The following is a 23565-nucleotide window of genomic DNA, read 5'->3' as shown; positions in this document are numbered from 1 at the left end:
CTCCCAAAGTGCTGGGATTACAGGCTTGAGCCACCGCGCCCGGCCAATAGTAACAGTTTTTAATGATAAGTATTGATCTTTAGACACTGCTTGGCTACTTTGATAAGTGGTACTTTCATTGTAACTCTCGCGGTTTTAATCACCATTTCCATGCTAATGGCTCCCAAATCTAGTTCAGCACTGACTTCTTCACTGAGCTTTAAACTGATATTAGAATGCCTAAGCATGAAGAGGCACAAACAATGTCAAAATCAACATGTAAACACATCACCTACCCCCCGTACTCCAGGTATTCTTCTCCTGTTCTCTCTAACATCATCCCAAGCAAGAAAACAGAAACTCGGGGTTTATCCTAGATCATCCTCTTTCCCCAAGTCTCCAGAGCAAATCAATCACAAGTTCTTAGTAATTTTACCCCTTTAATTTTATTCCCTCTTTTCTATCCCTACAAATACCATCTTTTTTTCAGGCCCTTATCACTTCTTCTATAGTCTCTCACCTGAAGAAACCGATGGCTCACACTTTATTGACAGTATTGGTGATTCGAGAAGATCTGTAATATAAAGTATCTGAAAACCTTACCACTAAAGAACTTATTGATGTAACCAAACACCACCTGTTCCCCTAAAACCTACTGAAATAAAATAAATAAATATCTGAAAACTTTTTAAAGGAAAAATGTTGTCTGAAACATTATATTTCTTCTGGAAAAAAATCAATAAATACAAAAGGTTTAGAAAGCTAGAGAAAATTGCCTTTTAACAGAGCTGCTTACCATTTATTATTCCTCACATTTTTAAGTCCCATTGTGTAATCTTCATTTAAACACATAGTATATTCAGAGATACCAAAGTGTTCTAATTTAGGAGTTACACACTCAAAATCATCCATTTTTAGTGCACATTTTGGAGTTTTTAGTACTTTTACTAGTGATGGCTTGCTAGGTGGAGTTACAATTACAAGCTCTTCCTTATAGTTGTTCACTGCCTGTGGAGGGTTTGGTGGAACTTGGGATACCATGTACCGCTCAAGTCCAAAATCTGAAAGTTGTGGGCTACGTGGAGACTTCTCAGAAATACAACTACTTGCAACAGGAGGATCAGAAAGATCATCTTTCACATCAGGCTTCTGAACATTTTCACAATTAGACAACTCTGGGTCAGAGTTAATGGCTTCTTGCTCGTGTACTAGGAGGAAAAATCAGAATATTCTGGTCAAACATCAAAACAGAAAATTTCATGTTTACAAAAACAACAGAAAACAGCTTATCTGAAATTTCCCAAATCAGCAAAAGTTCCGATTGTCTAAACATATTTATTTATTATTTATTGAGACAGGGTCTCGTTCTGCCACCCAGGCTGGAGTACAGAGGTGTGATCACAGCTCACTGCAGACTTGACCTCTTGGGCTCAAGTGATCGTCCCATCTCAGCCCCTGGGGTAGCTGGGACTGTAGGTGTGCCATCATGCTCAGCTAAGTTTTAAATTTTTTGTGGAGATGGGGTCTTATCATGTTGCCCAGGCTGGTGTCAAACTCCTGGGCTCAAATGATCCTCCTGCCTTGGCCCCCAGAATGATGGCATTTCAGGCATGAGCCACCACACTCAGCTGAAATGCTATTTCAATTGTCCCTTTAATAAAGTTCCGACATGTATCTCTTGTGCACCCATATCCCATTGTGATTATACATTAGAGGAGGAAAGCAAGTTAAAGTGTTACAAGATGAAAAATTAATATTCACAAATAAAAGTCCAATTTTCTTATATCCTTAATGTGATTTACTAGTTTTTCTTAATATTTTCTTTTTTTCTCTCATACTTTAGTGAGCATCAGAATATATTTTCTGTAGCTTTGACTGTTGCCCAGGCTGGAGTGCAGTGGCACTATCACAGATCCGGATGTAGGCAACAATGGGGGAGGGACCCAGGTTGGGGAGAACAATGAACAATTGTTCTGAGAAAAGGCTAATCACAAACAACCTGTAGGTACTTTTTTTTTTTTTTAAATTTTTGAGTCAGGGTCTCACTTTGTCCCCCAGGCTGGAGTGCAGTGGCAATCTCGGCTCACTGCAGTCTCAACTTCCAAAGCTGGGACTACAGGCATGCACCACCATGCCCAGCTAATTTTTTGTATTTTTGGTAGAGACAGGGTTTCACCATGTTGCCCAGACTGGTCTAGAACTCCTGAGCTCAAGTGATCCGCCCATCTCGGCCTCCCAATGTGCTGGGATTACACATGTGAGCCACCATGCCTGGTCACAACAACCCTGCTCTGTACCTAGCCCGCCTCCAGCATGACCCCATAAAACTTCCCTTCAGCCTCTGCCTCTTTGCAGACAGCCTCTTCTCTGCTGTACTGCCCACTGCAACCTTGCAATGTATTTTCATACTTTAATAAATCTGCCTTTCTCTACCTACCACTGTCTTGGTAAATTCCTTTACCACCAGTGACACTAGCCCCAGCTAGTCACACACACAACACTGGGCTCAGGTGATTCTCCTACCTCAGCCTCCCAGGCAGCTGGTACTACGGGCGTGTGCCACCATGCCCAGATAATTTTTTGTACTTTTTGTAGAGATAGGGTTTCGCCATGTTGCCCAGGCTGGTCTTGAACTCCTGGGCTCAAGTGATCCACCTGCCTCAGCCTCCCAAAGTGTTGGGATTATAGGCGTGAGCCACTGCACCTGGCCTGAAACTATAATTTAAAATTTCATGACAGTATGGAATCAACTGTGTTTCATATTTAACATAGAATATGATATTATTTTAGATTCATCACTTCCAGATGCCCAAGCTAAACAGCAAAGACTGCTATATAAAGATAAGTTTTTATCTTAAGTTAGTCTGGAACACCTATATCAAACACCTAGTTGAGAAAAATAATAGGGGAGCATTTCAAAGATATACAGTTTCTCAACCATTAATAGGTTATATACTTTTGTTTTTCTGAGATGGAGTCTTGCTCTGTCACCCAGGCTGGAGTGTGGTGGTGCAATCTCAGCTCACTGCAACCTTTGCCTCCTGGGTTCAAACAATTCTCCTACATGAGCCTAAGGAGTAGCTGGGATTACAGGCACACACCACCACACCCAGCTAATTTTTGTATTTTTAGTAGAGACAGGGTCTCACCATGTTGGCCAGGATGGTCTCGAACTCCTGACCTCAGGTGATCTGCCCGCCTTGGCCTCCCAAAGTGCTGGGATTACAGGCATGAACCACAGTGCCTGGCCGGTTATATACTTTCTTGTTTGTTTTGTTTGGTTTTAAAAGCCTTGAGTTTAAATCTCTGAAGTTTCATATTTTGATTTCATAGTTTTTGTTCCTTTGAAGAGATTCTGAGTCACTGAGTTGTTTTGGCATTATGCTTTCTGTAAATTTTGAGAAATGTTACAAGAGTTGCTAAAAACCTACTGATGTATTTATCACAGGACTGTCATTTAAGAGAGTAATAAATCATCATTATCAGTATTCCATAGGGAGATATTATTATCCCTATCTTATAAGTGAGGAAAAAGCAACTTACAGAAATTACCCAAGGTCACACATGTAATAACTGGTGGAGCCAGTATTTGAATCTATGGCTCTTTCACACCAAAGTCAACTAAATTCTATGATACCATGTGGGGGGGTGGTGGTGGTATGGGTTGTTTGTATGTAGGTAGGTAGGTAGGTATGTATGTATGTATGTATGTATTTTATTTATTGAGACAGGGTCTCGCTCTGTCATGCAGGTTGGAGTATAGTGGCGTGATAGTAGCTTACTGCGGCCCTTGAACTCCTGGGCTTAAGGGATCCCTTCTGCCTCAGCCTCCCAAATAACTAGGACTCCAAGTATGCACCATCATGCCCAACTAATTTTGTAAAACAATTTTTTGTAGAGACAAGAGTCTCATTATGTAGCCCTGGCCTCAAGTGATCCTCCTGCCTCAGTCTCCCACACTGCTGGAATAACAGGCATGAGCCACTGTGCCCGTCTCACATGGACTGTTTAACTTACCTGCCATACACATCCTCAATATATACTTGTTCAGCCGGGCGCGGTGGCTCAAGCCTGTAATCCCAGCACTTTGGGAGGCCGAGATGGGCGGATCACGAGGTCAGGAGATCGAGACCATCCTGACCTACACGGTGAAACCCCGTCTCTACTAAAAAATACAAAAAAAAAAAAAAACTAGCCGGGCGAGGTGGTGGGCACCTGTAGTCCCAGCTACTCGGGAGGCTGAGGCAGGAGAATGGCGTAAACCCGGGAGGCGGAGCTTGCAGTGAGCTGAGATCCAGTCACTGCACTCCAGCTTGGGCGACAGAGCGAGACTCCGTCTCAAAAAAAAAACAAAAAAAAACAAAAAAAAAAACTTGTTCAATTTAATAATAGAAATGAAGACACTGAAGTTAGTCATTCAGAGGTATGGGCATAACAATGGCAGTTAATAATTAACCTTGGGTGACTGACATGCTAGGCACTGCTCTAAGCAAACTTTATCTTATTTAATCCTTATACAATATCATGAGATAGATACACTAAATATTCCCACTTTACAAATGAGAAGCTAAGGCACAAGATTAAGTAACCTGACAAAGAAAATAATACAGCTATTAAGTGGTGGAATACAGATTTGAACTCAGGCATTTTGGCTCCAAATTCTAAACCACTATGATAGACTGCCCTTCATTAAAATTTTAGAACCAAAAAATGACTTTGTCAAATTTTTATAGCCAATATCTCTTTCTACAGAAGAGAAAACTGTGAACAAGAAAAATGAAATAACATGCCTTGAGGTCTCTCAGCTTTTATTGGCAGGGCTAACTAGAAACCACCTATCCCAAGTTACGAAGATTTATCTTGTAGTTTTTCATTTAATAGGCCATCTAGCCTAAATGTGCTAAATATAGCATTGTGCTAGCTTTCATTTGGCATTCTGGAAAGGAAAGCAAGGACTGTCTTTATATTGCACCCCTGATTAGCACTCCAAAAGCATACCACACAGTGAGAGTTGACTAAATGTTTATCAAATAAGCATCAGATAATGACAGAGCTAGAATTAAAAACCATGGCCAAGCCTACAGTTGTCTTAGTTAATCAGGCTGCCTTGTTTCTTCAATACTAAAACAAATGCTATAAAATGAAGTTATTCAAACCTGAATTTTTCTTGACACGTGGACTATATCCATACTTCTGGAAATACTCTCTTATTTTCATAATATCCATTGAATTTTTTTCCATTAGTACTTTTGTTGCCTTTATGAAATCAATGCCTTCTTGATTTTCCAATCTTGCTTTATCAAGAAGAATATTAACATCATCCTTTTATGAATAAAGAAAATACATTTTAATTTCTCTGACTTCTGACTAAATCTATTTAGGACAAAAAAATTACTCGCCACAGAAAAATCATAAATTAATATTGTAGGAATGATACCTTTAGAGTCTGAACTTCTGAATGAAGGTCATATAAAATTCTCATTGGATAATCTTCAAAGTCTTCAATATGAATATTGAAAGAAAAAAAGTCCAATAAGTGTAAGGAAAAGGAGGAAGAAAAAGTATACTTAGTATACAATCATATACCTTATAATGACATTTTGCTCAATGACAGATCACATATGACAGTGGTACCATAATACCATATTTTTTACTGTACCTTTTATATGTTTAGATACACAAATACTTACCATAATCTTACAGTTGCCTACAGTATTCAATGCAGTCGCATGCTATACAGGTTTGTGGTCTGGGAACAACAAGCTACACCATATAGCCTAGGTGTGCAGTAGGTCATATCATGTAAGTTTGTGTTACATATGCTCTATGATGTTTGCACAATAACAAAATTGCCTAACATTGCTCAGAACGCATCCCCATTAAGTAACATGACTGTATAACATACATACTGAAAAGCATACAAATCCTAAGTACGTAGCTTAATGAACTTTATCAAATGAGCATACCTGCATAACTGGCCCTCAGCTCAAGAAACAGAAGTAGAAACAGAGCCTTATTAGAACTCTAGGCCGGGCGCGGTGGCTCAAGCCTGTAATCCCAGCACTTTGGGAGGCCGAGACGGGCGGATCACGAGGTCAGGAGATCGAGACCATCCTGGCTAACACCGTGAAACCCCGTCTCTACTAAAAATACAAAAAAACTAGCCGGGCGAGGTGGCGGGCGCCTGTAGTCCCAGCTACTCGGGAGGCTGAGGCGGGAGAATGGCGTAAACCCGGGAGGCGGAGCTTGCAGTGAGCTGAGATCCGGCCACTGCACTCCAGCCCGGGCTACCGAGCAAGACTCCGCCTCAAAAAAAAACAAAGAAATAAAAACAAGATATGAAGAACCCCTAGAAACCCTCTTATAGCCTCTCCCTTCCCCACAAGGGTAAACTTTACCCTGATTTCTTTTTCTTTTTTTGAGACAGAGTTTTGCTCTTGTTGCCCAGGCTGGAGTGCAATGGTGCAATCTTGGCTCACTGCAACCTTTACCTCCTGGGTCCAGGCTATTCTCCTGCCTCAGTCTCCCAAGAAGCTGGGACTACAGGTGTGCGCCACCACGTCGGCTAGTTTTACATTTTTAGTAGAGACAGGGTCTCACCATGTTGGTCAGGCTGGTCTTGAACTCCTGACCTCAAGTGATCCACCCACCTCGGCCTCCCAAAGTGCTAGGATTAGAGGTGTGAGCCACGGCACCCGGCCACCTTACCCTGATTTCTAACACCACGAAGTAGTTTTACCACTTACGAATTTGATGTAATGGACTCATACAATACGCACTCTTTTGCGACTGGCTTCTTTCACTCAACTGTTACATTCTTCCAAGTTCAAATCTAATCCATGTTCATTACTGTGTAGTATTTCCACTGCATGATACCAGATTTATTTATTCTACTGTTGAAACACTTTGGATTGTGCCTAGTTTGGAACTATTATGAATACTCTTGCTTTGAACTTTCTAGAACATGTCTTTGGTACCAATGTATTCATATTTCTGTATGTTAAGAGACTTAGAACAAGTGCTGGATTACATGTTACGCATATGTTCAACTTCAGTAAATACTGCTAGTTTTCCAACGTAATTTTTACAGTTTGCACTCCCACCAGCAGTGCATAAGAAGTGCATTTGTTCCACATCTTTCCAAACACTTGGTAATTTTCTCTTTTTCATTTTAGCTACACTGGTGGGTATGCAACTATACTACATTGAGACTTAATTTTCATTTCTTTGATTACTAATGAAATTAATGTCTTTTCACATTCCTAATGGCCATCTGAAGACAATTTTTTTTTTTTTTTTTTTCTGAGATGGAGTCTCACTCTGTTGCTCAGGCTGGAGTGCAGTAGCTGATCTCAGGTCACTGCAACCTCCACCTCTGGGGTTCAAGTGATTCTCCCACCTCAGCCTCTTGAGTAGCTGGGATTACAGGCGCCCACTACTATGCCCAGTTAATTTTTAGTAGAGACGAGGTTTCACTACATTGGCTAGGCTGGTCTTGAACTCCTAACCTCGGGTGATCCACCCACCTCGGCCTCCCAAAATGCTGGGATTACAGGTGTGAGCCCCTGTGCACAGCCAAATCTTTTATTTTATTTTTTTCTGGGACGGTGTCTTGCTCTGTCGAGGAGGCTGGAGTGCAGTAGCATGATCTCGGCTCACTGCAAGCTCTGCCTCCCAGGTTCATGCCATTCTCCTACCTCAGCCTCCCGAGTAGCTGGGACTACAGGCGTCCACCACCACGCCCGGCTAATTTTTTGTATTTTTAGTAGAGACGGGGTTTCACCGTGTTAGCCAGGATGGTCTCGATCTCCCGACCTTGCGATCCGCCCGTCTTGGCCTCCTAAAGTGTTGGGATTACAGGCGTGAGCCACTGCGCCCGGCCCAAATCTTCTAATTTTAAGGCAGTCCTACTTATCCATTTTTTCCCTTATGACAAGCACTTTTTGGTTTCTATTTTTTAAATATTTGCCAATGACAAGATATGTGTCTCTCTCACATTTTCTTGTAAGAGCTTTATGGTTTTAACTTTTGCATTTAGAGCTACACCCATCTGGAATTGATTTCTGTATACAGCATGTCATAAGAATCAAGATCCACTCTTTTTCTCCATATGGATATTCAATTGACCTGGCACAACTTACTGAAAAGGCATCCTTTACCCACTGCATGTCACCTTTGTCATTAATCAGTGGGTGTTACATATGACGTAAAAGTAGTTTTTTCGTTTAACTTTTTTGAGACAGGTTCTCACTCTGTCACCCAAGCTGGAGTACAGCGGTGCAGTCATGGCTCACTGCAGCCTTGACTTCCTGGACTCAAGCAATCCTCGCACCTCAGATTCCCAAGTAGCTGGGGACTACAGGTATGCACCACCCCACCCAGCTAATTTAAAAGAAGTGGAGTTATTTTTTGTTTCTTTTTTGAGACAGAGTCTCACTGTCACCCAGGCTGGAGTGCAGTGCCCTCATCTCAGCTCACTGCAACTGCCGCCTCCCAGGTTCAAGTGATTCTCGTGCCTCAGCACTGCCCCCACCCAGTAGCTGGGATTACAGGTGTGTACCATCACATCCGGCTAATTTTTGTATTTTTAGTAGAGAGGGGATTTCACCATGTTGGCCAGGCTAGTCTCAAACTTCTGGCCTCAAGTGATCTGCTCACCTCAGCCCCGCAAAGTGCTGGGATTACAGGCCTGAGCCACCACACCAGGCCTAAAAGTAGTAAAATAATTATATTTCCCTTTTCTAAAACACATCTCCCTTGAAGGTCTCCTTCTTCTTCCACCTGTTAAAAGTTGACCAGTTTTCATTAGGGAAATGCAAGTCAAAACCACAATGAGATTCCACTTCATACTCACTAGAATAAGTACAGCAAAAAAGATATTAATAAACATTGGTGAGGGTGTGGAGAAATTGTAACCCTTATTCATTGCTAGCGCAAATGTAAAATGATGCAGACACTTTGGAAAAACAATCTGGCAAGTCCTCAAGAAGTTAAACTATATGACCCAGCAATTTCACCTCTAGATATATGCTCAAGAGAATTAAAAACACATTAACACAAAAACTGACATGTGAATATTTACAGTAGCATTATTCATAATAGCCAAAAAGTAGAAACAACTCAAATGTCTATCAGCTAGTGAATAACGAAAATGTAGTAGGACCATACAATGGAATATACTCAGCAATAAAATGGAATGAAGTGATGACACATGCGACAACATAGAGAAACACTGAGACATTACACTAAGTGAAATAAGTTAGTCACAAGACTATAAATTCTATAATTCCATTTATATGAAATGTCCAGAATAGACAAATCTATAGAGACAGAAAGTGGATTCATGGTTGCTTAAAGCTGGTGTGGTGGATGTGGTAAAGGGGAGTGACCGTTAAGGGGCACAGGGATCTCTTCTAGGAGTGATGAAAATCTAAACTTTTTGTTGTGATAATTGCACAACTCTGAATATCTTAATAACCACTAAATTGTATCCTTTAAATGGTTTTATGGCATGTGAATTATATCTCAAAGATATTTAGAAGTCAACCAACTGAATTATTCATCATTGTGATCATAAAAGGCGAGATTGTTTGTGACCATTGTCTCTAATTACAATTCCACATTTTCTAAAACGCATATGGGACAGGAATTGAATGATTATTCCAAGTTTTCCTTGTAAACACAGAAGAAAATGCAGATTATGCAGAGTCAATATGTTGGTAGGAAAATAAATTAGGATGAGCTTTATGGAAAGTCTCTCTCTCTCACATATATATATGAGAAATTTTATATATACATAAAATGTATATAAATATACATAAAAATAAACAAATATAAATATATATTAAAATATACAATATATGCAAAATATATGTAAAATATATAAATACATAAAAAATATAAATATATTATATAGCTATCTTATATAAATACATGTAAATATATGTGATATATAAATATACAAATATATAAAAAAATATATATTATATATAAAATAAATATATAAAATATATAAATATATAATATATATAAAAATATAAATATATAAAATGTATAAATATATAAAATATATTAAAATGGAGATTTTATACATTTTATATATAGATTATATATATATATGTATATTTTATATATATATAAAATCTCCAGGCTGGGCCCGGTGGCTCACATCTGTAATCCCAGCACTTTCGGAGGCTGAAGCGGATCACTTGAGGTCAGGAGTTTCAGACCAGCCTGGCCAACATGGTCAAACCCTATCTCTACTAAAAACACAAAAATTAGCTGGGCGTGGTGGCGTGAGTCAGTAATCCTAGCTACTTGGGAGGCTGACGCAGGAGAATCGCTTGAACCTGGGAGGCGGAAGTTGGAGGAGTCGAGATCGTGCCACTGTACTCTAGCCTGGGCAACAGCGAGACTCCATCAAAAAAAAAAAAAAAAAAAAAGAAAAAGCATCCAAAAATGTCAATGCAATTTTGTGTCTATTATAGTACTATCACAAAATCAAATAAAAACAAAAAAGCCCTAAAATAAGAATGGTAGAAAAGCTACTAAAATATTAATAGTGGTGTGGCATGACCCATGGATCCGGGGTATTTATTTTCTTTCTACTTTTCCATAGCTTAAATTTCCTACAATGCACATATGTTGATTTTACAGTCACAGAAATAGACATTTTTTCTTTTTCCTTTTTTTTTGTTTTTTGTTTTTTTTGAGACAGAGTCTCGCTCTGTCGCCCAGGCTGGAGTGGAGTGGCGCGATCTCGGCTCACTGCAAGCTCCGCCTCCCGGGTTCCCGCCATTCTCCTGCCTCAGCCTCCCGAGTAGCTGGGGGCTAATTTTTTTTGTGTTTTCAGTAGAGACGGGGTTTCACCGTGTCAGCCAGGATGGTCTCGATCTCTTGACCTCGTGATCCGCCCGCCTCGGCCTCCCAAAGTGCTGGGATTACAAGCATGAGCCACCGTGCCCGGCAGAAATAGGCATTTTCAAGTGACTGGAGATCATTCATTACATAATTAAAGTAAAAGTCTGCAGGGTGTAATATTTTAAAGCACATTACAATTATGACATTTATGAAATAATTCCAAAATCTGAACTACTTTTTCAACAATTTAAAAAATCTCCAATAAAAAGGGGAATGGTGAATTTTGCTTTATTTATACACATTTTTTTAAAACCCCAGCACTGTCGAGTACTAGTGTTTGTGTTGGTAATACGGTTTAGTGGAAAAAACACAGAGGTTTACTGCAACTGTTGACCACCTGGGTGAGAAAAAAGTCACTATATGTGTAAAGTATCGTGTAAAGAACAACGTTAAATAGCTTGATTCTAAGAGAATCTGTTTAGGTTTACATGGTATTTTATTGACAAGCACATATATTGTATGAGACGAAAGCATATCACGTATAAATTAGTATATGTATTATGAGCTCAAACTGTCAACTTAGGTTCTTATTCTTAAGCGCTGCTCTCTGTTCACAACATAAATAGTGCTACTTTCATTATCTCAGGAGAGCCTTGGGGTTGTACATGGGACTAAAAGGGACACGCGATAAGAGTTCCTAGGAATAAACCATAAACAGGCCCGGGAGCTACGCTAACGCCAAACGCCGAGCATGGAGACACTCAGCACCCACTCCGCACCTTGGAGGCGGCCGTCCACGCCGTCAGTGCCTGGCGGTTTCCGCGGGCCGCACCCTCCACTCGCCACGCCCCTCCTCCCGCGGCGCACCCCGCGCACCGGGCCCCGGCAGCCCGCCTCACGCACCGCTTTCCTCTCCGTCCAGCGCTCGCTGCAGCCGGGCCGTCTCGCAGTCCAGCGTGCTGGCCAGAGACCGCAGCTTCCCACAGAAGCTCCGGATAGGGTCCATGCTGAGCACACCCGGGAAGGACTCCAGGCGTACGCGGACAACACCCCTCAGCTCACAGCCTCCCGCCACTAGTTTGAATCGGCGCCGGACGCGTCCTCGGCTCTGCGCAGACGCAGTCCTCTCTCGCGAGAGCTGAAGTCTCTCGCCGAGGCGCCAGGAGACCCCGCGAGACAGGTGCGCTTACGCTGCAGCGTCTGCCGGCAGCCGCGGAGTCCTGTGGAACCGACCGGTGAGTACCTGGGAGAATTCAGTCCTGTAGGAAGCGCCTTGTTCGCCTGCTGGCCTTAGCTGGGCTCCCCGCTTCTCTGGAGGGGAGGCGGTGCGGGAACTCCCGTAGGCGTGAGCTGGAGGGCGCGCCCGCTGCTCTCTCCAGGTCAGGCCGCGCCTGTTCGCGTCCGCAAAGCCCGTCCCTCTCTTCCGCAGGCACCATGTTCCTGACTGCGCTCCTCTGCCGCAACCGCATTCCCGGCCGTCAGTGGATCGGGAAGCACCGGCGGCCGCGGTTCGTGTCGTTGCGCGCCAAGCAGAACATGATCCGCCGCCTGGAGATCGAGGCGGAGAACCACTACTGGCTGAGCATGCCCTACATGACCCGGGAGCAGGAGCGCGGCCACGCCGCGGTGCGCAGGAGGGAGGCCTTCGAGGCCTTAAAGGCGGCCGCCACCTCCAAGTTCCCCCCGCATAGATTCATTGCGGACCAGCTCGACCATCTCAATGTCACCAAGAAATGGTCCTAACCCTGAGTCGTCACCCTTGGATTTTATGGATCACGGGGCTGCCCTTCTTTACCTGGTTCTGGAACTGAAAAACTGTAGCTACTGTGAAAATGAGCCTTTGGACCAGTGTGTATTAAAACAAACAAACATGAATAGTCTGCATATAGAATATCTAGGGCTCTAAACCCTCCAATACTTAAAAGTGTAATCGCTGTCCTGTCGTTTCTTTAGCCTGATAGGAAGATAGGGATTTCCTCAGTCACATGATATTTTGAAGGAAAGCTGCAATAAAGCCACAGACTATGATTTGAGGTCTTTGCTTAAGTGTGAGATACTTGATGGGGGTTTATCATGCAACATTAGTTTGCTTACCTTAAGAATTGCCCAAAAATAAAAGGAAATATGAGCTTTTTAGTTAAACATACTCCCACAAACATTTTCTGGGATTTTACTACTAAAAGTGGACATTTAAGCGAAGTCAAAGAGGCCGGGTGGGGTGGCTCACGCCTGTAATCCCAACACTTTGGGAGGCCAAGGCGGGCGGATCACTTGAGGTCAGGAGTTCAAGACCAGCCTGGCCAAGGTGGTAAAACCCTGTCTCTACTAATACAAAAAAAAAATTAGCTGGGCATGTTGGTGCAGGCTTGTAATCCCAGCTACTCGGGAGGCTGAGTTGGGAAGATCGCCTGAATGAACCTCATGCCTCAGAGGCAGAGGTTGCAGTGAGGTGGAGGTTGCAGTGAGCCAAGATCATGCTAGTGCACTCCAGCCTGGGAGACTGCATCTGAAAAAAAGAAAATAAACGAAGTAAAGATATTTATCAGAACTGTTACAGGAAGGTGTATTTTGTAGCTATTTAAGGCAGGGTGCTGTAGTGCCTGCATGTAGTCCCAGGTATTCGGGAAGATTGCTTGAGTCCAGCTTGGGCAACATTGCGAGACCCTATCTAAAATATAATAATAATAATAATAATATATGGCCAGTCGGGTGGCTCACGCTTGTAATCCCAGCAGTTTGGGAGGCTGAGGCGGGCAGATCACTTGAGGCCAGGAGTTCAAGACAGGCCCAGCCAACATGGTAAAACCCTGTCTCTACTGAAAATACGCAAAATTAGCCGGATGTGGTGGCGAGGCCTGAGAATTACTTGAACCCGGGAGGTGGAGGTTGCAGTGAGACAAGATTGTGCCATTGCACCCCAGCCTGGGTGACAGAGCGAGACACTGTCTCAAAAAGTAAATTCATAAGTGATTATAATAATATCTCTGAGCTTTTCATACCTGGAAATAGTGGCAGCTGATACTGTTGAGGAGAAAGGTGGAGAAAGATTGCCAGGGGGACCTGCTTAAGCGTTACTACTACTATTACTCTAGTCTATGTATGAGTCAGAAACCTTGGAATTTGGAATTTGTAAAATGGTAATGGTTAACTTGAATCTCAGAGGACAGTTGAGAAGCAAAAGGATGCCAAAATAAAACCACAAGTATGAAGAAATTAAAGGCAACAAACGAGAAGATAGGCATTGTAATGTACAATTATCATCTTTAAGTTTTGAAATAATCTTGTAAAATAGATATCCCCACACTACAGATGTGAAACTGAAGCTCAGAAATGTCAGCAACTTCCCATAAACAGTAAATGTATAACATAGGACTAAGCTTACTAAAGACCATGCTTGTTTTAACATAGCACTCTGGGTGCTGCAAATAAAATACAGCCATTGGCCAAGGCAGTGTCATTGAAACATGTAACTTTTCTCTTTGAAAACCTATAACTGTTAGCATCATAGCCATCATAGTCCTTGATCTTTTTTGTCAACAGAGGCTAATTGGCCACCCAGAGATGTTCATAATTACACATGTAACAAAACATCAATGCCAACCTGGGCGTTATGCACAGTCCCTGTCTGATACCTGTAATAGAGGTCCTGGGGCTCTGTTTTATCCAATTGTTGACTGAGGGAAAGTGCCATTTCTCAACCTTGCCTGAGTAGGCAGGAAAAGTTTCATAAGAAGTGATCCTTGAACAGATTCATAGTTTGCCTGGCCAGCAAGTGGGTGGCAGGAATTATAGGCAGAGGGAACGATCTTGTGATTGTTTAAGAAGTTGATAGTATTTTAGTATTGTTACAGGGTAGGATATTTGAGAATGGGGAAGAAAAGAGAGAAAAGGCTGAAGAAGTAGGCAGGAACTAGAACACAAAAGGTCTTGCATGACACTATAAGAAGTGTAGCTTTTATAAAAACGTATCAGCAATGTGGAGCCATTGAAAATTCTTAATTAGTGGAATAATGAAAAACACGATGAAGCCACGCATGGTGGTGCACCTGTAATCCTACCTAATTGGGAGGCCTAGGCAGGAAGATTGCTTGAGCCCAGGAGTTTGAGGCTGCAGTGAACTGTGACTGTACCATCGCACTGCAGCCTGGGCAACAGAACAAGATCCCATCTCTTTAAAAAGGAAAGAAAGAAAAAAAAGAAATGCATTGGTAATGGTACCAAAACAGATGTATAGACCAATGGAACAGAACAGAGGCCTCAGAAATAATGTCACACGTCTACAACCATCTGATCTTTGACAAACCTGACAAAAACAAGCAGTAGGGAGAGGATTCCCTATTTAATAAATGGTGTTGGGAAAACTGGCTAGCTGTGTTCAGAAAACTGGACCCCTTCCTTACATCTTACACAAAAATTAACTCAAGATGGATTAAAGGCTGGGCACGGTGGCTCACGCCTGTAATCCCAGCACTTTGGGAGGCCGAGGCAGGCAGATCACAGGGTCAGGAGATTGAGACCATCCTGGCTAACACAGTAAAACCCTGTCTCTACTAAAAATACAAAAAAATTAGCTGGTTGTGGTGGCGGGCACCTGTAGTGCCAGCTACTCAGGAGGCTGAGGCAGGAGAATGGCATGAACCTGGAAGGCAGAGCTTGCAGTGAACCAAGATCGCGCCACTACACTCCAACTCCAGCCTGGGCGACAGAGCGAGACTCCATCTCAAAAAAAAAAAAGAAAAAAAAAAAAAGATGGATTAAGGACTTAAATGTAAGACCTAAAACCATAAAAATTCTAGAAGAAAACCTAGGCAATACCATTCAGGATACAGGCATAGGCAAAGACTTTATGACTAAAACACCAAAAGCAATGGCAACAAAAGCCAAAATTGACATATGGGATCTAATTAAACTAGTGAGCTTCTGCACAGCAAAAGAAACTGTCATCAGCGTGAACAGGCAACCTACAGAATGGGAGAAAATTTTTACAATCTATCCATCTGACAAAGGGCTAATATCCAGAATCTACAAGGAACTTACACAAATTTACAAGAAAAAAAGAAACCCCATCAAAAAGTGGGTGAAGGATATGAACAGACACTTCTCAAAATAAGACATTTATGCAGCCAAGAAACATAAGAAAAAAACAAGCTCATCATCACTGGTCATTAGAGAAATGCCAGTCAAAACCACAATGAGATACCATCTCAAGCCAGTTAGAATGGCGATCATTAAGAAGTCAGCAAACAACAGATGCTGGAGAGGATGTGGAGAAATAGGAAGTCTTTTACACTGTTGGTGGGAGTGTAAATTAGCTTAACTATTGTGGAAGACAGTGTGGCGATTCCTCAAGGATCTAGAACCAGAAATACCATTTGACCCAGCAATCCAGTTACTGGGTATATACCCAAAGGATTATAAATCATTCTACTATAAAGACACATGCACATGTATGGTTATTGCAGCACTATTCACAATCGCAAAGACTTGGAACCCACCCAAGTGTCCATCAGTGATAGACTGGATAAAGGAGATGTGGCACATATATACCATGGAATACTATGCAGCCATGAAAAGGATGAGTTCATATCCTTTGCAGGGACATGGATGAAGCTGGAAACCATCATTCTCAGCAAACTAACACAGGAACAGTAAACCAAACACCACATATTCTCACTTGTAAGTGGGAGTTGAACGATGAGAACACATGAACACAGGGAGGGGAACATCACACACTGGGGCCTGTCAGGGGGTAGGGGCCTAGGGGAGGGATAGCATTGGGAGAAATACCTAATGTAGATGACGGGTTGATGGGTGCAGCCAACCACCATGGCACATGTATACCTATGTAACAAACCTGCACGTTCTGCACATGTATCACAGAACTTAAAGTATAATAATAATAAAGATGGCTGGGTGTAGTGGCTCATGTCTGCAATCCTAGCACTTTGGGAGGCCAATGCAGGCAGATCACCTGAGGTTGGGGGTTGAAGACCAGCCTGACCAACATGGAGAAACCCCATCTCTACTAAAAATACAAAAAAATTAGCCAGGCTTGGTGGTGCATGCCTGTAATCCCAGCTACTCAGGAGGCTGAGGCAGGAGAATCGCTTGAACCCAGGAGGCGGAGGTTGCGGTAAGCTGAGATCACGCCACTGCACTCCAGCCTGCGAAACTCCGTCTCAAAAAAAAAAAAGAAAAAAAATGTATGATGGAAGTGGCTTGGTGGAGGTAGAGACTCGGAATAGAACATATGGCTAGTGTGGTAATCCAGCTAAGTATTGAATTTGGATGGTAGAAGCTCAAGGGGGTTAAAAGGTAGAATTAACATAAGTTTGTGACCAATCAGATGACTTCTAATTTTCTGGCTTGGAGGGTGTTTTATGATTTATATGGGATAATGCAAGTAGCTTCAGTGACTGTCTCTCCAATATATTCATTGGAAAGTTCCCTGGGATGAACCCTACCATTTGCTTTTCTTTGTTTGAAACCAAGCTTGCTGCTGGAAAAAAATCACTTAAGTAGGGTTATTACTTTCTGTTGAAATTCATGATCACAATCACTCAGAACTCAACACTTCCCGGCAATCTTTATTTTTAAATTTTTTATTAAAGAAAAAAATTTTTTGAGACCAAGTCTCACTGTGTTGCCCAGGCTGAAGTGCAGTGGCAATTTACAAGCACAATAATAGCTTGCTATAATCTTGAACTCCTGGACTCAAGCAATCCTCCTGCCTCAGCCTCCCAAGTAGCTGAGACTACAGGCCCACTACCACGCCTGGTTAATTTTTTTTATTTTAATTTTTTTGTGGAGACAGGATCTAGTTATGTTGCCCAGGCTGGTCTCAAACCCCTGATCCTCCTGCCTTGGCCTCCCACAGTGCTGAAAGTGGATGCTGGCCGGCACTGTTCTTATTACCACTCAGCAAGCGCCACACAAATACACCCGGGTGTGTCTGCCCTCTAGTGGATGCTGGCAGGCACTGTTCCTATTACCACTCAGCAAGCGCCACACACAGGGGTGTGTCTGCCCTCTAGTGGATCCTGGCAGGAACTGGGAGCAAATGTGACCATAAAAAAATGAATGATTTAAAAAATACCCATTATCTCCAGAGGGAATTTAATTCTAACAGGAAGCTTTTTTTTTTCCTTTTTTCAAATGGGCTGATGGGTAAAAATAATACAAGACTGGAGATGTTGGAAAAAAGCACACTGCGTTTGCCTTTTGGCATCTGTGATGACTGAGTCCTTCCTCAGCGCTGCCACAGGGAGCACATTCACACACATGTCACACAAATACCAGGGTTAGGTAAAAAACGCAAGTGTTACCTGGAGGAAGCCACAAAGGCTATGAGACCAAGCCTTCACCTGGAAGACACTTGACAGTTCAGAAGCTGAGATCCTGCGAGGTGTCTCGGAGAGCTCAGCTGTGACCCTGCACTGTATGGAAGGGTGAGCAGTGGGGCCCAGGCAGGTAAAGAGAATTGTCCACTGTTGAGCATCATCAGCCTAAAACCCACATGCAATGCTGTTGCTGCAAAACCACCTACTGTTGAAGCCACAAACCACAGAAACAGACTCCCTTTATGGTCCTCACTGTGCAACTGGTGACTTTTCAGAAGATGAAGATTAAACATATTAATCATAAATTCAGAGTATCAGAAGAAATACCAGGAGATTCTCTAACCTCTGCTACCATGACTTTTTTTTTTTTTTTTGCAAGATTCGTGAATTATTGTAAATAAACTCACAGAGGCCAAAGTGCTCACCTGAAGTCATCCAGAAAGAGGAAGACTGCTAATCCCCGCGTCTGAGACATCTGTGTTTTCTTCAGATAATACAAAAATTAAAGATAAGGGAGAGAGAGAGAGAGAGAGACAGAAAGAGACAGAGAGACAGAGAGTTGGAGCTAAGAGGAAACACTTTCACGTTTTGCCCCCCAAAATTCCCAGTGAACATTACCATTGCCAGCGGGTGAAATCCAAGGCCCTGGCTCCAGGATCCTGCTCTTTCCTTTGGTGACTCCTGTTCAGATTTCACGTAGAAACAACATGGAACTTGTTACACTTCTCTGGACAAGTCATTATGCTCATACTTTGGGCTCACAGGCTCCACTTCCCTGGACACCCCTTCACCCTAAGCTTCAACTAATTCAGCTTCACCCTTCAGAGAAGAGCTCAGCTGTCACTTCTTCTAAGGATCCTCCCAGGCCACCTCTCCAGCAGAAGGGCCCCCACCTTACTGTTTGCACATCTGTCCCTCGAGGTGCTGTTGTCCTCTGTGGAGGGTGGGACCCCGGGAACTAAAGCCCCTCTCATGCTGGGCAATCAGTAAGTGTGTGCTGAGTGTATACAAGTGTGGCGAGCTTGCACAGCCTTACAATGTGTACTCTCATGTCTGGAATAGATCCCCATTTTCATTCTTGGTAAAATGAGTAAGTGGGGCTGGGTGACCCATACTCTCTTTTCAACTCAGAAGTCCACATTGAGCCTGACATCAAATAGCTTCCCAGCCAGTGCCAGGCCAGGACCCAGGTTGTTCAATGTGCCTGTGTCCCCCACAGAGTGGGGAAAACATGGAGAAATGGGACCAGCTCTGCTGCCTGCTGCCCAGTGCCAGTCAGCAACTCCAGGCTCACAGAGCCAAGGCAAAGGCACCTGCAGGAGATCTTGGTTATTCATTACTGTGATTGGGCTGGGAGGGGAGTATGTTCACTTTTAATTTTCCAGGGAGTAGCATGAGACAGTAAAGTTTGAAATGTGGTATTTTTGTGTCTTGGCCAAAAAAAAAAAAAAAAAAAGAGAGAGAAAAAAAGGCCTTTTTACTTTCTCATCCTTGGAGCCACTGGCATTAGCTATGGGCCTGATAGTTTAAGAAAACTTGAACTATGTGAACCAGTATTCTTCAAAGTAATATTTTGATAAACAGTGTAATTTTTTTTTTTTTTTTTTTTTTTGAGACAGAGTCTTGCTCTGTCGCCCAGGCTGGAGTGCAGTGGCACAGTCTCCACTCACTGCAAGCTCTACTTCCTGGGTTCACGCCTTTCTCTTGCCTCAGGCTGGGACTACAGGTGCCCGCCACCACGGCTGGCTAATTTTTTTTGTATTTTTAGTAGAGACGGGGTTTCACCGTGTTAGCCATGATGGTCTCGATCTCCTGACCTTGTGATCCGCCCGTCTCGGCCTCCCAAAGTGCTGGGATTACAGGCTTGAGCCACCGTGCCTGGCCAATAGTGTCATTCTTTATTACAGCAAAACCATTGCTTAAGTGGGCAAAACTCTAGAGGACAGGAAAGCACACTCCTGAAAAAAGGTGGTGATGCCCTGAAATTCAGCAAACTGCAGGGGCACGTGTTGTTCTACCCCAGGTCAGAGTGTGTCAGTCATCACTCGATGCTACTCACAGACCACCAACTTCAGAAGACCTGCGTGTAAAGTCCTGTACAAAAGTCATAACATAATAATGTAAATAATTTTACAGAATTATTAATAATAAATTATTATTTATATTACACTATTACATAATGTAAAGACTATTAAAACATGTTTGTCTTCAAAGAATGGCCTTGGTTTCTGTGGGCACTGTCTCCTCATGGAAAGGTAGTGCATTCCTGCTAAATCATGGACAAAAGGGGCCTCCAGGAGCTGCAGGCTGCAGCAGCAGCTTCTTATCTACGTCCTTCACTGCATGATACTGTTGTTGACTTTGAAAGCTTCTTTCGGTCTAGTTTTATCAACAGAGCTAGTATTTCATGAGGATCTACTACATACCAGCTTCCAGAAAGCTAAATGCCTTTTGTTTGTTACTATTCACTAAATACAAATCACAACTCTCTTCTCATTACTCACACAACAAAATTTAGCTGAGGGAGATTGAGTGACTGTCCCAGGGTCACACAGTTACTAAGAGTAGAGTCGTGTTTAGATTCATGTGGGAATGCTGAACACAGAAATGAACCAGTGAAAATATCATACATTCCAAAAGCCTACTCAAGCCATTTGTTCTTATTTTAAGGAAAATCTTTATGCTAATTTTAAACTCCAAATATGTATGAAAGGCAGAGATCTACAGATTTGATTCGGATGTAAGAAATGATGCTCACCAGCTGGTTACTGCTACCACCCCACAACCCTGAGCATACTGGACAAATGTCTAAGCCTCGTGGTTAGTGGGGACAATGCTGGTGGAGTCTGAAGTTGTCATGCAGTGACTCACGCAAGCTTAGGCAGATTTGGTGATATATGACACAGAGATGCAAAGAAATGCCACAGCTGACACACACAGGATGGCTCTGGGAGATGCAGAAGGAGCATGTCACCCAAAATAGAGCCAGACAGGCATCCTTAAGGAAGGAGCAAAGGGGCTGCATCTTAAAGAATGAAGAAGAGATCTGTCATGAGAGATGGGACAGGAAGTTCTTGAGAGGCAGACGGAGAGCATGAGAATGTCGGGAAGGGAGGAGAGATTCTCGCACATCTGGGAAGCTGACAATCCATCAGCATGGCCAGAAGGAAAATAAGGAGGAGGAGCAGAAATAATAGATGAGGCTGGATATAGAAGCAGGGCTGAAACTGTGTCGATTGTGGTAAAGAGCTGTGATTTTATCCAGAAGGCAATAGGTAGCATTTTAAACAGAGATTTTTTAAAACAAGAGTCAGCAAATATTTTCTGCAAAGGGCTAAATGTTAAATATTTTAAGTTTTCCAAGCCTTATGGTCTCTCTCTCTCAATGACTCAGCTCTTCCATTGTACCATGAAAGCAGCCAGAGACGTCATATAACACATGTACGTGGCTGTGTCCCATTACAACTTTACTTACAAACGCAGACTGCGTCAGACATGGCCCGTGTATGGTAGCTTGCCACACCCTGTTTTAGAAAGCTCAGGTTTGTGATACGATGGAGAATGCCTACGAGAGCTCTTGTTTTAAATGGTAGAGTGAACATACACTGCAATTCTATCCTGCTTGACCCCAGTTCTTGATAGTGAAAGGTAGAAAAGATAGATAGTAAATAGATAGATGATAGGCAAGTAGATAGATGACAGATAAAGAAAATACATAGCTGTTCCAGAAAACAGAAAGGGATAACTTCATGAACCAAAAACAAAGTCATATACTTTAGAAAGGAAGCAGGCCGGAAAACCCACAGTTGCAAAGTGAATAGAATTTCCAATTGCCTCTTGTAGTCCCTTCCTGGAAGTAGTCACAGCCGACTTCCTCCTCTGTTTTTTGTTTGTTGTTTGCTTTTTTGTGGGGTTTTCGTTGTTGTTTGCTTTTTTTTTTTTTAAATCCCTTTCCCTGCTTTTTTGTCACAGCAGCCTTTGTCACTTCAAACACTGCAAGTGTTCTTTAAAAAAAATTATATCAACCTTTCAATTAAAATGCAACATGTCTGCAACCTGGTATCTAGAGAGGTGAGATGGACAAAGGAGCCCTTGTTACTGCACATTTTCTTGCCCCAGCCTTCACCTTGCACACAGCAACAGACAATGCACAAAGCCACTTCCTTATGGACTGAAATTCTGATCCTTTTATGACCGGCCTTTCCATCCTTCACCTTCCCCTCTCCCATGCTGCGAATGATTGTATTGGACATTTTTGTTTTAATCTCAGTGACAGGGGAACACAGGTAGCTCTAATATAACTGACCCAGATGCTTCTGTTTCTAGCATGTATTTATTTTGTAGCAAATATTTACATCCATCACTTTTCACTGTCTTTTGAAAATAATTAGGCAATATCTCATCTGAGGTAGAACGTTTCTAGTGGTTGTGTTCTAAGGTTAAAAAACTAATCTGTTCTCTTTCCACTGCATTCCAGGAACAGTAAGAGGACCTTTTGCTTGAATAATTTTTATCCACACTACAGAGTGGGTAATGAGCAGATTATGTAAAAACAATTCTGCTTCACTTCAGTAACAGCCTCCTCAACTCATTTTTTCTCAACAAACTTATTTTTCCTGCAGAAGAATCCCAGGCTTCTTAGAGAACCCAGTGACTTTTTGCACCTTCAATCGGTGAAATCATCGTGTTTTCTTCTGCCGTATCCATAGTTCAAACAAAGATGAGGCAAAGCTAGACTCATTCCTGAAGGAACCCAAGAAATTCCTCCTTTCTCTCTCTGGAATGAAATGAATTCTCTAGACCATCAGTTCTAACCTTCAAAAACCAAACCTGTTTGTGAGATGTCCTTCAAATACTACTGTAGACCCCAGTGTTTATTCATCAAATTTTTGAATATTTGTTTTATTTGGAATCAATTTATTTGAAAGTTTAGTATTTGTATTAATATAAGGGAGAAATGTTTAAATCTGTCTATGCCATATGTGCCTCTGGCTTATTACCCAATTAATTGTAGCCTCAGGCTAAATTTTGGTTTCTGTCTTTAATTTTTGTCAGAACGAATATAAGTGATCTCAAAACATCTGCTTTTATTGTAGGGACTCATGCTGCCATCTCCATTCCTCTCTCTCTTCTTGCAATCTGGGTGGAAATTCTTTAATATGAACATTTCAACCACCTTCACTCGCCCATGCCCACTATCAGCACATTCAAACTTATCCAGCCAAGGCTGTCATCCTAGGCCAGGGATTTTTTAGGAATCTATTTTGCTGTGATGCGGCTGGCACCCCTTTGACTCACTTTATCACCCCAGGGTTCTTTTCATTTTAGGAGCCCAAGAGGGCAGAAAAAGAAGTAGGTGAGCAATTAAATCCTCTGAGTCAGGAGT

The 23565-nt window shown here is 42.4% G+C and overlaps 2 protein-coding genes across 3 annotated transcripts; one reads left to right on the top strand and one right to left on the bottom strand.

Annotated features, from left to right (window-relative positions):
- Positions 1–6: 6 nt before the first annotated feature.
- Positions 7–12046, bottom strand: LOC116268581 (spindle and kinetochore-associated protein 3). 2 transcript variants are annotated; one of them, XM_031662577.1, is made up of 4 exons: positions 11743–12046; positions 5417–5478; positions 5136–5301; positions 7–1187 (listed from the first exon to the last, which is right to left on the bottom strand). In XM_031662577.1, the coding sequence occupies exons 1-4, from the start codon at positions 11843–11845 to the stop codon at positions 772–774; spliced, it is 747 nt and encodes a 248-aa protein (XP_031518437.1). In that variant the 5' UTR covers positions 11846–12046; the 3' UTR covers positions 7–771. The 2 variants fall into 2 exon arrangements, with proteins under 2 accessions (XP_031518437.1, XP_031518438.1); XM_031662578.1 differs by lacking the exon at positions 11743–12046 and adding an exon at positions 6327–6416 and having other exon boundaries at positions 5417–6001.
- LOC116273489 (ribosomal protein 63, mitochondrial) lies at positions 11967–12872 on the top strand. Its single transcript, XM_031662579.1, has 2 exons — positions 11967–12074; positions 12269–12872. Exon 2 carries the CDS (start codon positions 12274–12276, stop codon positions 12580–12582), a length of 309 nt encoding a protein of 102 aa, XP_031518439.1. The 5' UTR covers positions 11967–12074; positions 12269–12273; the 3' UTR covers positions 12583–12872.
- Positions 12873–23565: the final 10693 nt, after the last annotated feature.

Source organism: Papio anubis, unplaced genomic scaffold (genome assembly GCF_008728515.1).
Source record: "Papio anubis isolate 15944 unplaced genomic scaffold, Panubis1.0 scaffold763, whole genome shotgun sequence".
Classification (NCBI taxonomy): Eukaryota; Metazoa; Chordata; class Mammalia; order Primates; family Cercopithecidae; genus Papio; species Papio anubis.
This window is presented reverse-complemented; position numbering and strand designations above follow the sequence as displayed.